Source organism: Mus pahari, unplaced genomic scaffold (genome assembly GCF_900095145.1).
Source record: "Mus pahari unplaced genomic scaffold, PAHARI_EIJ_v1.1 scaffold_10562_1, whole genome shotgun sequence".
Classification (NCBI taxonomy): domain Eukaryota; kingdom Metazoa; phylum Chordata; class Mammalia; order Rodentia; family Muridae; genus Mus; species Mus pahari.
The window spans coordinates 20927-36260 of NW_018393856.1; the positions used below are offsets into that span (position 1 = coordinate 20927).

Genomic DNA, 15334 nt, shown 5'->3' on the forward strand with positions numbered 1-15334 from the left:
CAAATCGCCCTTTCTAACTCTGTGAAGAATTGCTATACCCCATTTTTAACAGGGTTATTTGGTTTTCTGGAGTCTAACTTCTTGAGTTCTTTGTATATACTGGATATTAGTCCTCTATTGTATTTAGGATTGGTAAAAATCTTTTCTCAATCTATTGGTTGCCTTTTTGTCTTATTGACAGTGTCCTTTGCCGTACAGAAGCTTTGCAATTTTATAAGGTCCCATTTGTTGATTTTAGGTGTGCTGTCAAGCTGTTAGTGTATGTTCTCTCAGTTTCTTTTTGGAGGCACTTAGAGCTATGAGTTTTCCTCTTGGGATTGCTTTCACTCTGTACCATAAGTTTGGATATGTTGTGGCTTCATTTTCATTAAACTCTAAAAAGTCTTTTATTTCTTTCTTTATTTCTTCCTTGATCAAGTTATCATTGAGTAGAGTGTTGTTCAGCTTCCACGTAAATGTGGGCTTTCTCTTATGCTGTTATTGAAGCTCAGCCTCAGTCCTTAGTGATCTGATAGGATACATGGGATTATTTCAATATTTCTGTATCTTTTGAGGCCTGTTTTGTGAAGGATTATATGGTCAGTTATGGAGAAGGTACCATGATGTGCTGAGAAGAAGGTATATCCTTTTGTTTTAGGATAAATGTTCTGTAGATATTTGTTAAATCCATTTGTTTCACAACTTCTATTAATTTCACTGTGTCTCTGTTTAGTTTCTGTTTCCAGGATCTGTCCATTGATGAGAATGGGATGTTGAAGTCTCCCACTATTATTGTATGCAGTGCAATGTGTGCTTTGAGTTTTACTAAGGTTTCTTTGGTGAATGAGGATGCTCTTGCATTTGAAGCATAGATGTTCAGAATTGAGAGTTCATCTTGGTAAATTTTACCTTTGATGAGTATGAAGTGCCCCTTCATGTCTTTTTTGATAACTTTAGGTTGAAAGTCAATTTTATTTGATATTAGAATGGCTACTTCAGTTTGTTTCTTGGGACCATCTGCTTGGAAAATTGTTTTCCAGCCTTTTACTCTGTGGTAGTGTCTGTCTTTGTCCCTGAAGTGGGTTTCCTGTATGCAACAAAATGTTGGGTCCTGTTTATGTAACCGGTCTGTTAGTCTATGTCTTTTTTATTGGGGATTGAGTCCATTGATGTTAAGAGATATTAAGGAAAAGTCATTGTTATTTCCTCTTATTTGTGTTGTTAGAGTTGGAAGTCTGTTCATGTGGTTATCTTCTTTTAGGTTTGTTGACAAATTACTTTTTTTTTGCTTCTTCTAGAGTTTCATTCTTGTGTTGGAGTTTTCCATTTATTATCCTGGATTTGTGGAAAGATTTTATGTATATTTGGTTTTTATCATGGAAAACCTTGGTTTCTCCATCTATGGTAATTGAGAGTTTTGCTAGGTATAGTAGTCATTTGTTCTCTTAGGGTCTGTATGACATCTGCCCAGGATCTTCCAGCTTTCATAGTCTCTGGGGAGAAGTCAGGTGTAATGCTGACAGGTCTGCCTTTATATGTTACTTGACATTTCTCCCTTACTGCTTTTAATATTCTTTCTTTGTTTTGTGCATTTGGTATTTTGATTATTATGTGATGGGAGGAATTTCTTTTCTGGTCCAAACTATTTGGAGTTTTGTAGGCTTCTTGTATGTTTATGGGCATCTCTTTCTTTAGGTTGGGGAAGTTTTCTTCTACAATTTTGTTGAAGATATTTACTGGCCCTTTAAGTTGGAAATCTTCCTTCTCATCTATACCTATTATCCTTAGGTTTGGTCTTCTCATTGTGTCCTGGATTTCCTGGATGTTTTGGGTTAGGATCTTTTTGCATTTCACATTTTCTTTGATTGTTGTGTCAATATTTTCTATGGTATCTTCTGCACCTGAGATTCTCTCTTCTGTCTCCTGTATTCTTTTGGTTATGCTTCCATCAATGGCTCCTGACTTCTTCCTAGGTTTCTATCTCCAGAGTGGTCTCCCTTTGTGATTTCTTTATTGTTTCTCTTTCCATTTTTAGACCCTGGATGGTTTTGTTCAATTCTTTCACCTGTTTCGGTGTTTTTTCCTGTAATTCTTTAAGGGATTTTTGTGTTTCCTCTTTAAGGGCTTCTACCTGTTTACCTGTATTTCTTTAAGGGAGTTATTTATGCCTGTCTTATAGTCCTTCATCATCATCATGAGAAGTGACTTTAGATCCATATCTTGCTTTTCTGGTGTGATGGTGTATCCAGGATTTACTATGGTGGGAGAGTTTGGTTCTGATGATGCCAAGTNANCTTGGTTTCTGTTGCTTCTGTTTTTAGGCTTGCCTCCTGCCATCTGATTATCTCAAGTGCTTGCTGCCCTCAATATATATGATTGGAGCCTGTCCTTCCTATAATTCTGGTTGATTCAGAACTCCTCAGAGTTCAGATTTCTCTGTGATCTTATGATTCTGGGATCCTGTGAATCTGAGTCAGAGTTCTTGGCAGTCAAGCTTTCTCTGAGACCCCGAGATCCTGGTTTGATCAAGCTCCTGGGATCCTGGAATTCTACGATCCTGGGCTTGTTAGAGCGCCTGGTTGTGGAGACTGTGGGGATGTCAGCTGTGTTGGAAACCAATGTAGACCAGCACCCACTGAAAGGAACCCGAGCTGCTGGTTGGGCGGGTTTCCTGTGTCCCTGCTCCTGCTGGCACAGGCCCCTCATGGTTGTTTTGGAACAGATGTTTCGTTCAACTCACCAGTGATCCTAAGATCCTGGGCATGGTAGGGTGCCTGCGGTGTGGTGAGTCCTCTGGGGGCTGGGGACTGTCCACCGAATTTGTACTTAAGGTGGCCCCTGATTTTTTCTTTTCTTTACAGATTTTTAAACTCTGTTTAGTAAACTTACAAATCTTAAGGTAGAGAAAACTTATGTTTTCTCTGCTTTAAAGCACATAGTGTCTTTTCGGCGGGGTTTGTTTTCTTCTCATTGTCCTAAAATCAGATAGCTTTCAGACCCAAGACAGAGATTTTGGGAAAAAATTTTTAAACAAACATGCCTGGGGCTGGAGGAGAGACTCATATCCAAGCTCCAGAGCCAGCTTTTTAACGAAGTAGAATAGCCTAAACAATTGCCCCACTGCAGTGGTGCTGGGTGGCCACAGCTGGAGCTCCATGGTCAGAGACAGGAACCAGCTAGGAGATAAAGCAAGCAGGGAAAAAGACATCCTTCAGAAGCAGAATAAAGGAAATGGATCCCAAATGGACAGGCTTAGAGAGATGCCTGCTGTATCAGACTCCAGTAAGCCACTGAGAGGGACAGAGATAAAGTGAGCCCCGGGGAAGAGCTAGTGTGGAAGCAGCCAGAAGGAACACTCTGCTTTGAGAAACCCCTGAAAATGTTTCAGCATGCAGCTCAGGGGCGAATTACAGTGCTCTCAGTCTGACTCCAATGTCTACAACAAAACTTGAACACATAAATACAACAGACAACAGAGAACAATAGAAAGAGACCAGACAAGAGCATAATCAGGGAAGACCAGATGCACTCATACACGTGGTGGCCACTTTCATTCATATACCAAAACCAGAAGTACAATAGGTGTCAACTTTGTGCCAGAGACTGGGTGTACAGTTGTATCTGATCTTGCATTTGTCTCATCAAATGTTGGTACTCCAAAACCGAACACAACTCACAAATCAGTACACGCTTCAGGCACACATTTGCTTTTGCTTTCAATTTACACATTTTGGGAAGTTGTAGTTTATGTTTCTGGGGACTTATCAAGTCCACTTTGAACTTCCTCTCTCTGCGAACTATCCTGGACCAGCAGTCATGAATCTGGGGTCTCAATTGTAATTAAGAGATTTATTGATTACCCACTAACAAGATATCAGCCTGAAGTTATAATTTCAAGCATGTCCTGAGGGAGGGGTATGGGAAAAGTTTTTTATTTTAAGGTAAAAACCACAAGTGGACCCTCAGTCTCTATATAAGCAAGCAATAATGGTCTGTGCTGCTAGTGTAAGTGGGTAAAGTAACTCAAAACAATATTTAGGTGTCTACATAAACAAATTACAGAAGCCAAAAATAGCAGTTTTGTCATATCATAAGATGTAGAAAGTCATATTGTACATTTCTATATTGGGGTGACTGAGTCAAGCCTGCTGAGAACTTATCATCCAGGGACTGGAGTCGGAGACACAGGGCTAGTGGGTAACAACATGCATGCCCAGCATAAATTAGAGTTTCTTTAGCAATTGCAATCACAACCACATGTCAATGTCTTCAATGTGTGTATATTCTTACCCGTTTTTTTAATGCTTAGTACCCTGAAATGCCAAGCGCTTACAACAGGCAGTGAATTAGCTTCTCTGCCTGGTCATGCCCACTTTGTAAGAGACCTTCAAATAAAGAATGCTTCCTGGCATCCTTCTTCACTGGTTTCCAAGAGTCTCTGGCACGTAGTGAGTGCTTTGCAAATAAGTAGAGGAGTCAGTGATGATGGAAGAGCTGTAGAAGGAACAAGAAGAGAAGAAAGGTTTGTGGGTCCTTATAAGACTAAAACTCTAGCATGCGGAAAAATAAAATTCTAATTAGGTGACTGCATGCCCTCCTGCACTTTCCTATGAAGGATGTAACAAGCTAAACTCTGTGGTAGGAATGGTGGGATGGTGGGATAGTGAGCATCCCTGTCTACTTCCTAGAGCTTGAACCAGTCTTCAGTTACCTAGCACTAGCTATATGGGAAAAATCTATTTTATCAATCAATTTATTGTTGTGATACATTTGAAAGGCAAGGCAAAGCCATCCCAGTAGCATTTGATCATGAAGAACTGGATGGGAAAAGATATTTCCTCTATCTCAGGGGAAGTAGTAGGTCGTAGGAATATGGACATCCCAGATAATCAGGACAAATGGGCTGAGACCAGCATAGCTAAGTACTAACAATGCTTTCATAATTGGTACTGTAAAATCACTTGTCACTGTGGAACCTGTGTATAAGGAGAAAATCAAATCTGCCCAATAAGAGGAAAGGAAACAGGTTACATGTTGGAGACCAGGCTGAGAAAACCCAGGCCTTTTACAGTTTGCATCTGAGAGCCGTATAGTTCTTTGTTGAGAGCCGAGTTGCCCTCTCCTTCCCAGGGCTGTTCAACACCCTCCCTGCCAAGACTGCTTGCTCTCTATCTCCCTCTTCCCAAGGCTACTGTCCTAAGCTGACACCTGGGAGGATCCGGGACTCGGAGATTAGCTTCCCCGTGTTCCGGAGCAGTGGCGCCAGGACTCTGAGAAAATCACAAGAAGTTTCAAGTCTGCAGTCAGCATCCCCCCATTTGTCCTTCGCTCTGTTTCTTGTGATCATTTCTCAACCCCTCCCCATTCCCCCTCACAGTGTTTATAACCAAACGTTTAAGCCAGCAATAAACGAAGCCTTGACAACTCTTTGCTTGGCTTCCTTCTTCTTTCCCTCCCATTTCACCTCAGGTTCGTGATCCCCCTCAACCCACAGAATAACTTGTCCTGTGGACCGGGAAAGTCATGAGAGCGAGAACCCTCTGGGTAGCTCAGATTTTTGGCCTGGAATTGTTTGCAGACTTGGAGCTGTGAAGGTAGAGGACACGTACATGATGTATGGAGACCCATAGACCCACTGCTGCAGCCCATGAGACCCTGGAAAATGATATCACGAAGAGCCATGAGAGAGAGGAACAGCCACTTAACTGTGTGCCTGGATGGCAGCATATAACAATATTCAGTAAACATTGCAACTTCAGACCTGTTCATGCTATTGCCTGCTTTGATATAGTGCAGCAAATTGGAGCTAATCAGGGAATTAAAGATCCAAAAGAGGAAGAGAAAGGCAAGAACATGCCATGCTGTCTGTGGATTGAGCTTTCTCCACAGTGTGGTCCTGGGACTGATGGTGACAGCCTGGACCACACTGAGGAGACAGGTGGTGCAGATGGAGAGGCCATGAGCAACTGTTTCTAGATAAACTACAGTATTACAAGCAATATCACCTAGGAAGTTTCTGATGTAAAAAATTGTGACTATGTTTCTGACCCTAGGCAATAATGATTGTGTTTACAAAAGCCAGGTGGATGAGAATACTATCTATATTTTTGTTCTCAGGACCCATGATGAAAGTATGCATGTATCTCAAGAATAAGATGATGTTTCCTAAAACTCCAATTCAGTAAGTGAAATGAAAATTATTCTCTGGATGAGGTCACTCCAAATTATCTTCATGCTCAGAACTAGGAAAACCCTTTTGAGAAAGATAAGGCAGTTCATGCCTGTGAGTTTTGAGAAAGACAAGTTCATGCCTGTGAGTTTTCCATAGGGAAAGCAACAGTGTGGTAAATGCACCGACTTCTTTGCTACAGATGTCTGATTTTGTCCTTGGACTTTCTGTTTTTGGTTCCACTGACATGTCGATGGTGATGATGATGATGACAATTGGACATGAGCACCACGCTGATGTCTTCTCAGCCTTCACAGAAACTAGTTCATTATACCCTTCATCTCTAAATGTTTTTCCATGAGAAATCTGAACACAGAATGATGTCATTCAATTTACAAGCCATGATATTCATGTATTACCTTAGATGCCTCCCTTCCCAGATCCTCTTCAAAGTTCTGTACAAATTGATTCCTTAAGAAGGATGTTGAGGGGCTGGTGAGATGGCTCAGCAGGTAAGAGCACCCGGCTGCTCTTCCGAAGTTCAAATCCCAGTCCTGAGTTCAAATCCCAGCGACAACATGGTGGCTCACAACCATCTGTAATGAGATCTGGCGCCCTCTTCCGGAGTGTCTGAAGACAGCTACAGTGTACTTACATATAATAAATAAATAAATAAATCTTTAAAAAAAAAAAAAAAAAAAAAAAAAAAGAAGGATGTTGAACTAATAAAAAATGTAGCTAATCCAAAGAGGTAATACTTGCCCAAACAGGTTTGCTTCCTAGGGAAAGTCATGTGATTTTCTTTGTCTCCGACTCTGAATTGACCTTGGCAGTAAGTAACACATAGATTAATTAGGTAGGGCTGCAGATAGCACATACGCCTTGAGTAGGGTGTTGTGGATCATTTTTGTTCTTTATCATCTTGCACGTGGGGTCATATTAAAAATTACCTACTCCAATATTTATGTGCTTTTCCTGACTATCCCCTGAAAGCACTCTGCCAAGGAATCATCTACTCTAAAAGTTGCTTAAAGTTTATCAGATATAGACATTTCCTGGTAGAATCTTAAGGTCTGTTATGTACAAAATCATCAGAACTATTGATCTATTAATGTAGCTAAGAGTTACATCCTGGTCTAGAGAGAGAGAGAGAGAGAGAGAGAGAGAGAGAGAGAGAGAGACAGAGAGAGACAGAGAGAGACAGAGAGAGACAGAGAGAGACTGAGCCGTGTGTAGCCTATTGAAACCTCCAAGCCTACCCCTGGTGATATACTTCCCCCAACAAGGTCACAACTCCTAATACTACTTCCCTCTTGTCTCTCTTTGATGATTAACCATTCCAAGATGAACCCATAGGAGCCATTGTCATTCAAACCCCCATATTTTGTTCTATAATCTAACACAGAATATCTAATAATCAAATCCTTTGAGCTCCAAATTTAGACAAACCATATCATTTGAATCCTCGTTTATCCTGACAAGGGTCATTCATAGCATTACATAATTGCTACGTAATTTGTTCCTATCTTTCTTACTTTATTCTGTCATATTTCCATTTTGTAATTCTAAATGCCAGGGGCTAAATCAATGCACCTTACCTATATTCTATATACAGACACTTGGAAATGTGTCTCTCTTATGCATGGTACATATGGAAACACTTGAGGAACATGTTGCTTCAAGTACTTCAATATAGCAAACATTAGAGGTGTTTCAACTTTCATTATGTCTCTGATATTAAATATTTAAAATTATACTCATTTTATATGCATATATGTTATATGTCTAGGCATACACATTTGTCATGGTGTGTGTTTATTTGTGGAAGCTGGAGGACAATTCCCAGGAACTGGTTCTGACTTTCTACTATATGGCTCCAGGATGCAAGTCAGGTTGGCAGGCTAGGCACTAAGTGCTTTCCTTGCTGAGCCATCTCTCTGGACCACTGTCTTGACTCAGTTTTCCCTACTGTCTTCCCTTGGGTAAGCAAAAGGACTCCCAGAGTTGCCTTTTCTCTTTCAATTTGTGTGTCTTTGTTTCACAACCTAAATACTTCCTGGGTTATATTTGAACCCCAAACTGATTCTGTGCTTTAGTATTAAATGCCATTTTAGGGTTCAATATTACATTAAACTATACATTTTCCAGTTACAGTTCAATAATTAAAGCTGATCCACCCAAAGAAACAATCTCTTGTTGAAACAAAGTTAAGTTACTAGTAGGTGTAGCCTGGAGTGTACCTTTGAAACACTGGAGTACACTCATCCAAGAGGCTTGATTTCGATTCCTGACATCTAAGGGAAGGCTGGGTTTGTTCTATATGTGTGGATGCTTTCTAAGGTACACTATATGAAAGCAAAAAAAAATTGCTGTTGTGTATTGTCATGAATTAGGGAAATCTGAGAACAAAGAATATGTAGTATTCTCTTTCAGCAAAGAATACTGGTCATGGACTGAAATGAAATCACTCAGATCCTGGTTGTCATGGATACTGTGTTGTTTCAGGAGTTCTGCAGTCAACTTTTAAGTTTCCTCTGGCTTCACTCATGTCTTTAACCTTGTTAATAACTGGGTCACTAATCTTTGAGAAATTAAGTTGATTTTCAGATTCAGGGTGGGGTAGGTGTTTACTGTTACTGTTTCACATCTAAGAGCTCCAACATCATGTCGCTCATACATACAAGTACATGTGTGTATATATTATATATATTCATATATATACATACATATATATATATATGACATAAACATAAACACAGAAAGACATTAAAGGATACTTTACTGTGTACCTTGTGATACTAATATTAGCAAGCACAACATCAGGTCAAGATGTGGTATTTCTTGAACTAACATGACTAAATTTCGATGAAATTGTTAAATTTACCAAATTCATTTGGATGCTTCCAGTCATTGAAAGACCAATTTTAAAAAACATAATTAAGACCATTTTCTTAGTGCTGGAGAAATGCCTCAGTAGTTAAAAATCACTAGCTGGTCTTCCAGAGGATTCAGGTTCAATTCACAGCAACCACATTTTGGTTCAGAACAACCTCTCTTATTCCAGTCGGTCAGAGGACATTTGGTGGAGTCTTCCAGACTGTACAGGCATCAGGCATGAATGTGCTACATAATTCAGGCAAACTTTTTATACACCATAAATGAATATAAATATAAAAAAGTTTTTCAAAAATCCCTTCAAAAGGGCAGCAAAATCGAGAATGAGGTTTCTATTTACTGTAATTTGCTAAGATTACAGAGTTAATTCATAATTAATTTTCAGCTCAAAACTTGGGTCACCAGGAAAAGTGTCTTGAGAATAAATAGATTTTTATACTTCTTTGTAGGGTTTTAGTGTGTCCATAATATTGCAGAACTGAGAATTTTTTCCATACTTACTGAACAGATAAATGAGAGACATTTTCTCAGTTTCTCTCACTGAGCAGTCCAATATCCAGCCAAAAGTCCATCCCTGTGAATCAGCACAAGGGGGCTAAAAGATGCATAAACAAGGGTCAGACATTCTTGAATATTTACTATCAAGGAATTTTCTACTAAAGAGAGACTTAAAATTAGAGAAAAGGTACAATCTGTCCAGTAGAAGAAAACAAAACAGAGCATCAGAAGGAGGACACTCTGAGCAGCTCTCAGCTCAGGGGGAGTTCTGTAGAGAAGCTTGGAGTTCTGAAGGTAGAGGACATGCTGGTGGTGCTTGTGGAGAAGAAATACCATGTAGCCACTGGCCCCTCCCATGGCACCCTGAAACACTGCATCTCTCATGACCAGGAGAGGGAGAACAATCCATTTTGTTTTCTGACTTGGTAGGATGAAATAGCAATAGTTGTCACTATTCTTGAGATGTGATGTATTCAGACCTGTACTTGTGATGGAATGGATTAGGTGTATACTTATTAAGGAATTGAATGTCCAAAAGAATGACAAGAATGGAAGGATGTGCCATGCAGACTTTGGCCTGAGTCTCCTCCACCCAGATCCTCTGGGACTGATGATGATGGCCTGGACCATAGCGAGGAGACTGCTGGTGCAGATGGAGAGGCCCCGGGCCACCCTCTCCAGGTAAACAATGATCTTACAGCCAGTGTCATCTAGGAAGTTTCTCAAACCAAAAGCTGCTATTGTCTTTGGCAATCCTTTTGCAAGAAGAAGTATGATGTTTGTAAAAGCCAAGTGGATGAGAATAAGGTGTATGGGTTTCTTCCCAGTGCTTCTCCCCCAAATGAACATATAATTTACAGAAACAGACATGTTCCCCAGAGTGCCAACCAGAATCATGAAGAGGAAAACCATTTTCTCAATAAACTTCAAAACCATTTTCACTTCCTAGGTAGAACAACGTGTATCCAGGATGCAAACACTTTTCCAGAAAGCTATAGAAATGCTAGACATGGATCAGAACAGCACATCTGCATAGTAGCATTTTCTGATGTTCAAGAGGCAGAGTTGGACACATGTCACGTTCCAGGTTAGGTTCTTCAATCTCCCCCTTTGTTCTACAGACTCTGGCATATTGTGTGTGTTCTCAAAAAATGAGTTTGTTAACTGTTATTCAAAATCTAAAGTTTTTAAAGGTATATGTTTTCCCTTTACACTAGCAAAATTGACTTAAGTGTGTATGTGTGTGTGTGTGTCTGTGTATGTCTTTGTGTCTCTATTTCTGTGTCTCTCTGTGCCTGAATTATCCGTGTTAACTCTCAGCATAGCTGAATTGCACTCCAAGTTTCTCCAACCAAACATTCATCACTGTTTCTTACTCTATTTCATCATATTTGTCATCCAACTTCCAAAGTCTGAGGCCCCTTCTTATTTGCATCTTGATCAGTTTAACCATTTCTACATTTCATTTGGCTTCAAAGCTTTAGAACTTCAATTTCTACAATATGATATTTAAAAATTTTCATACTGACCATTCTGTGATTTCACCCCATATAAATGTTCACCAGTTATTTTTTAAACATATTCCTCAGTGTCAAGTCAAGTTGAATAACTTTTTCAGATAGGGTCCTGCAGTTAAAGTTGAATCATCACAAATATGCTGAAAAATTCATATTACCCCTAGTTGCAGCCAGGGTGGGTTTCTAGCAGAACCCTGTGGTGCTTCTTAGGAGACAGGGAAGCATAGAGCTGTGATCCCAGTGGATAGACTTCAGGGCATCTGTGACTCCAGTGGCCTCAGGCCATCTAAGGGAGCAAGGAGCAGCTCTGGAGCAGGGAATGATGATGAGGTGAACAGGAGAATTGGACTAATGGCATGTTATGTTCTGCCATGAGATGAGTGAAATTTTGAGTTATGAGTGCTCAGTGCCAGCTGTAGGCAACACAGTAACTTGGTCCTTATTGCTGTGAGCAGGGATTCTAACATCTAAGAGGCCATCCTGGCATTTGACTCTATGGGGACTTTAACAGCAGTTGTGACACTTGGCTTTGCAGCCTGGTTTTCCTCTAACCTGTTTGTTTGTCAGGCATGCTGCTTCGTTCTACATCTGTCCCAGGTAAATCCAGAACTTAGACCTCGTCAGGATGTTTATCTTATTGTTCGGGAGCTCCACTCCCATTTCTCAGGGATTTATGGTAAGCTTTGGGCACCTTTTCTAAAATAAGAGGAGTCCAGATGCTACAGCGGCTCCATGGACCTGTGTTTTGAGTACTTAGAGGGCTTCTGTTCCCTGTTCACCTTCCTGCTAAACTCACAGGATTATTTAAATATCGATGTCCTGATAATCTCACAGGGGACTTACAAGAATCTAGCTTTGTTTACAGATTCCAGTTCAGGTAGTCTCCTCACTCTGGAAATGTCAGTCATTGCCTTTCAACTGCTCCTCTGACAAAGAAGCAATTATTTCCTGTTTCAGTGCTTCCTAGAAATTGGAAAATCATCCTAAAGATCTGCACATAATGAAATACCCTCCAAATATTAATACCAAGCACATCAGCATTCATTAACATATTTAATATAAAAATTAAGTGTTCAGTCAGAGATTGGAATTTGCAAAAACCCCAGCTATCAATTCACTCCAGATTCTGATGGAGAATAGTAACATTAATCTGTTTAATTCTTGCTTTCCTAGGATTCCTACCTTTCTAGTCCTCTCTTCCATTTTCCAAACTTCAAATCATATTTGAGAGCAGATTCTGATGTTCGAATATGTGATTCCTTCTACTGAAGTGGACTGTCAGAGGAGGGAGGGGCGACTCACCTTCCACATTATATTGGGAACTGCTATAGGAAATTAAAAGACAAGATACACTTCTGTTTAGATAGATGGTTGATCCTTGTTTAGGTCTAACCTTCAAAAGGCTGAGATAGGTAACATTCTCCCACCCTGGTTTTTTAAAAATCAAAACAAGTAAAAAGATTGTTACTTTTTAAAAAAATGTTTTTATTAGATATTTTCTTTATTTACATTTCAAATGTTATCCCCTTTCCTGGCTTCCCCTCTGAAAACCCCTTATCCCCTCTCCCCTCCCCCTGCTCACCAACCCACCCACTCCCTCTTCCTGGCACTGGCATTCCCCTATACTGGGGCATAGAATCTTCACAGGACCAAGGGCCTCTTCTCCCATTGATGACCAACTAGGCCATCCTCTGCTATGTATGCAGCTAGAGCTGTGAGTCCCTCCATGTGTACTCTTTAATTGGTGGTTTACTCCTAGGGAGCTCTGGGGGTACTGGTTGGTTCATATTGTTGTTCCTCCTATGGGGCTGCAAAGCCTTCGGCTCCTTGGATACTTTCTCTAGCTCCTCCACTGGGGACCCTGTGCTCCGTTCAGATTGTTACTTTTTGCTACTTAGTGCTGGGATAACGTTCAGATGAGTTGCTTCAGGGTGTACTAGTTCACAGCCTGGATCCTTATAGCAGGAATTCTAAAGACTGTAGTGGTAACTGTAGCTCTTAGTGGTTTATAGTTCTCCATTCCAGCTATGCATACAATGTGTATAGTTGACATGAGTGTGTTAGGATATCATGTGATAGAATTGATAGATTTTTAAGAATGGATACAGAAGGAAAGCCTTCACATTGGAAGTTGTAAAGTTTTTATAAAAGAAAACATATGCCAATATGTGCACCCACATGAAAAGTACAATATTTATAAATACTTGTGGCACTGTTGGAGCCACGGTGCCAACAAACCTGGACCTAGACATTGATTTTACTTTGGTTTTGTTTTGTCACATTATTTTTGAGACAAGAGTCTCTCGATATAAACCATTGAAAAACATTTATTAACTCAGACTCTTCACCGCTGATGTTATGTGAGTGTTTTATCAGTGTCTCAAGTTTCGATAGACATCTGAAAATCTTCTCTTTCTTAATGACTCCTTAAAAACAAACAAACAAAACGGAAGGAGGTAACCTTAAGCAAAGACCCACCCAAAGCTCTGTGCTGAATCCAGCCTAAGGATGGATAGCAACACCTCAGCATTTCTGTCCCTCTTTTGTATCTCCAGTGCTATCCTTTGAGATCTCTAGAGTCAGAGACCAGCCTTGCCAGGGTCAGAAGAAATGTGCAGGAGCCTCTCAACTCTACCCTGGCTTAATCAGGGGAGCTTTAGCCTTAACGCATCTCTCTATGGCACAGCTGAGGGAATCTAAGATCTTACCTCCATGTACTCACCTGGACCTCTGTGCTACAGACAGGCTCTGGGGCAGCTCTGGGAAGGTGACACTTGCCAGGTCATATTTGTACTGTCTGGATCTGTGGGGCTCTTGGCTGCCATCAGGTACTGTAGACTTCAGGTTTCAGGTCGTCACAGTGTCAGGGAGAAGGAAGGTCACTGCAGGGCCTCTGTCCCTGAAGTATTGCTTACCCCTCTCCCACAGTTACAGTGTCTGTTTTGCTCAGAAGTTATTTCCAGCTTAGTTAGGGTTTAATTGTTTTGAGAGGAAGGATGTGAGATGAGAAAATGAACAACTAACCAACTTCCTGCGTCTCCTGACTTGTTTTCACTGTCTCAAAGTTCCAATGTGTGGCCTGGCTGGGGACCAGCTTCTGACACACAGGCCTTGGTTTTCCTTCTCAAATCCCTCATTAGACAGGAGTAAAATAAGTGTTGCTCAGCACCCTGGGATTCTGCTTCCTGATGAAGTCCCAGACATGGATGAGGACAAGTTTAGAGTCCCTTGTGCCAGTCTCTATTGAAGGTCTTTGCTGTAACTGGTTGTTTATTTCCAACATTGAATGCATTAAATATCAGCTAGGAATTGAAATATCAATGCCACCCCAACATTGACCTTATTCTAAAAGCAACCCTTATTTATTATAAAACTTCAATGACACTTCTAACATTTACATGTCATTTCATATATTTTTCAATCTAATCTTTTCCTACCCTGGATGCAAACTAATGTAAATAACTGTGGGGCAGAGCTGAGAAAGCAGCACTGGCTTGTCTTGGGAAGATGAGTTTGAGGTCACGGGTCTCCCTCTATGCCCTGTGTGATGGTGTCTCCACACATGTAGGTGCCGCTGAAACAACATAGGAGCTAAAGATACTTCTATATACGAAAGGGCAGCTGTTGAAGAAAGCAGGGTTTCCACAACCTCTACTGGTTATGGAATCTATGTGCAGAGAAACGTAGTTGTACATTACATATGTAAGGGTAGATAGAACTTAAAATATAAAATAATTATCTTTGGCCAAACAAGAAGCGCTTTCCCCTGCTTGCTTTGCTATTTTGTTTAGAAACATCCTAAATTACCTCTTTATATTTGAAATATAAAGAAACTAAAATTTTTTTTTAACATACTCAGGATGGTCTTTATTATACCTTATATACACCTCATCATATTGGTTTTCAATATGGATTACATTTGTTTTACCTTTTTTTTTTACTTATGTATTTAGTTGTTTATTTTTATTCATTAATTTATACATTCAACAAGTAAGGATTTTTGCTTTTTAATGGTATCCATACTAAAGGACAAAACAGTCATGAATCATAAGAAGCAACAGCACTGTTACACATGAGACCAAATAAACAATTTTCAACTGGGAATTCTATGCATAAATGTTAAGGTCTGTTATCAGAGTATTCAAGATCGATCCTTATTCTAATTTTACATTTATTATTATTATTTTCTTTATTTACATTTCAAATGCTATCCCAAAAGTTCCCTATACCCCACCCCCACCCCTGCTCCCCTACCCACTCACTCCCACTACTTGGC

At 40.1% G+C, this 15334-nt stretch overlaps 1 protein-coding gene and 1 pseudogene across 1 annotated transcript; both read right to left on the reverse strand.

The window, feature by feature from the left end:
* Positions 1-5462: 5462 nt before the first annotated feature.
* On the reverse strand, positions 5463-6213 carry LOC110315757 (annotated as a pseudogene).
* Positions 6214-9580: 3367 nt separating this feature from the next.
* LOC110315759 (vomeronasal type-1 receptor 4-like) lies at positions 9581-10477 on the reverse strand. Its single transcript, XM_021189736.1, has one exon. It carries the CDS (start codon positions 10475-10477, stop codon positions 9581-9583), a length of 897 nt encoding a protein of 298 aa, XP_021045395.1.
* Between the last annotated feature and the right edge of the window lie 4857 nt (positions 10478-15334).

Excerpts from the sequence above, each read along its gene's own strand:
- LOC110315759 (XM_021189736.1), bottom strand. The coding sequence starts at position 10,477 with ATGGTTTTGAAGTTTATTGAGAAAATGGTTTTCCTCTTCATGATTCTG.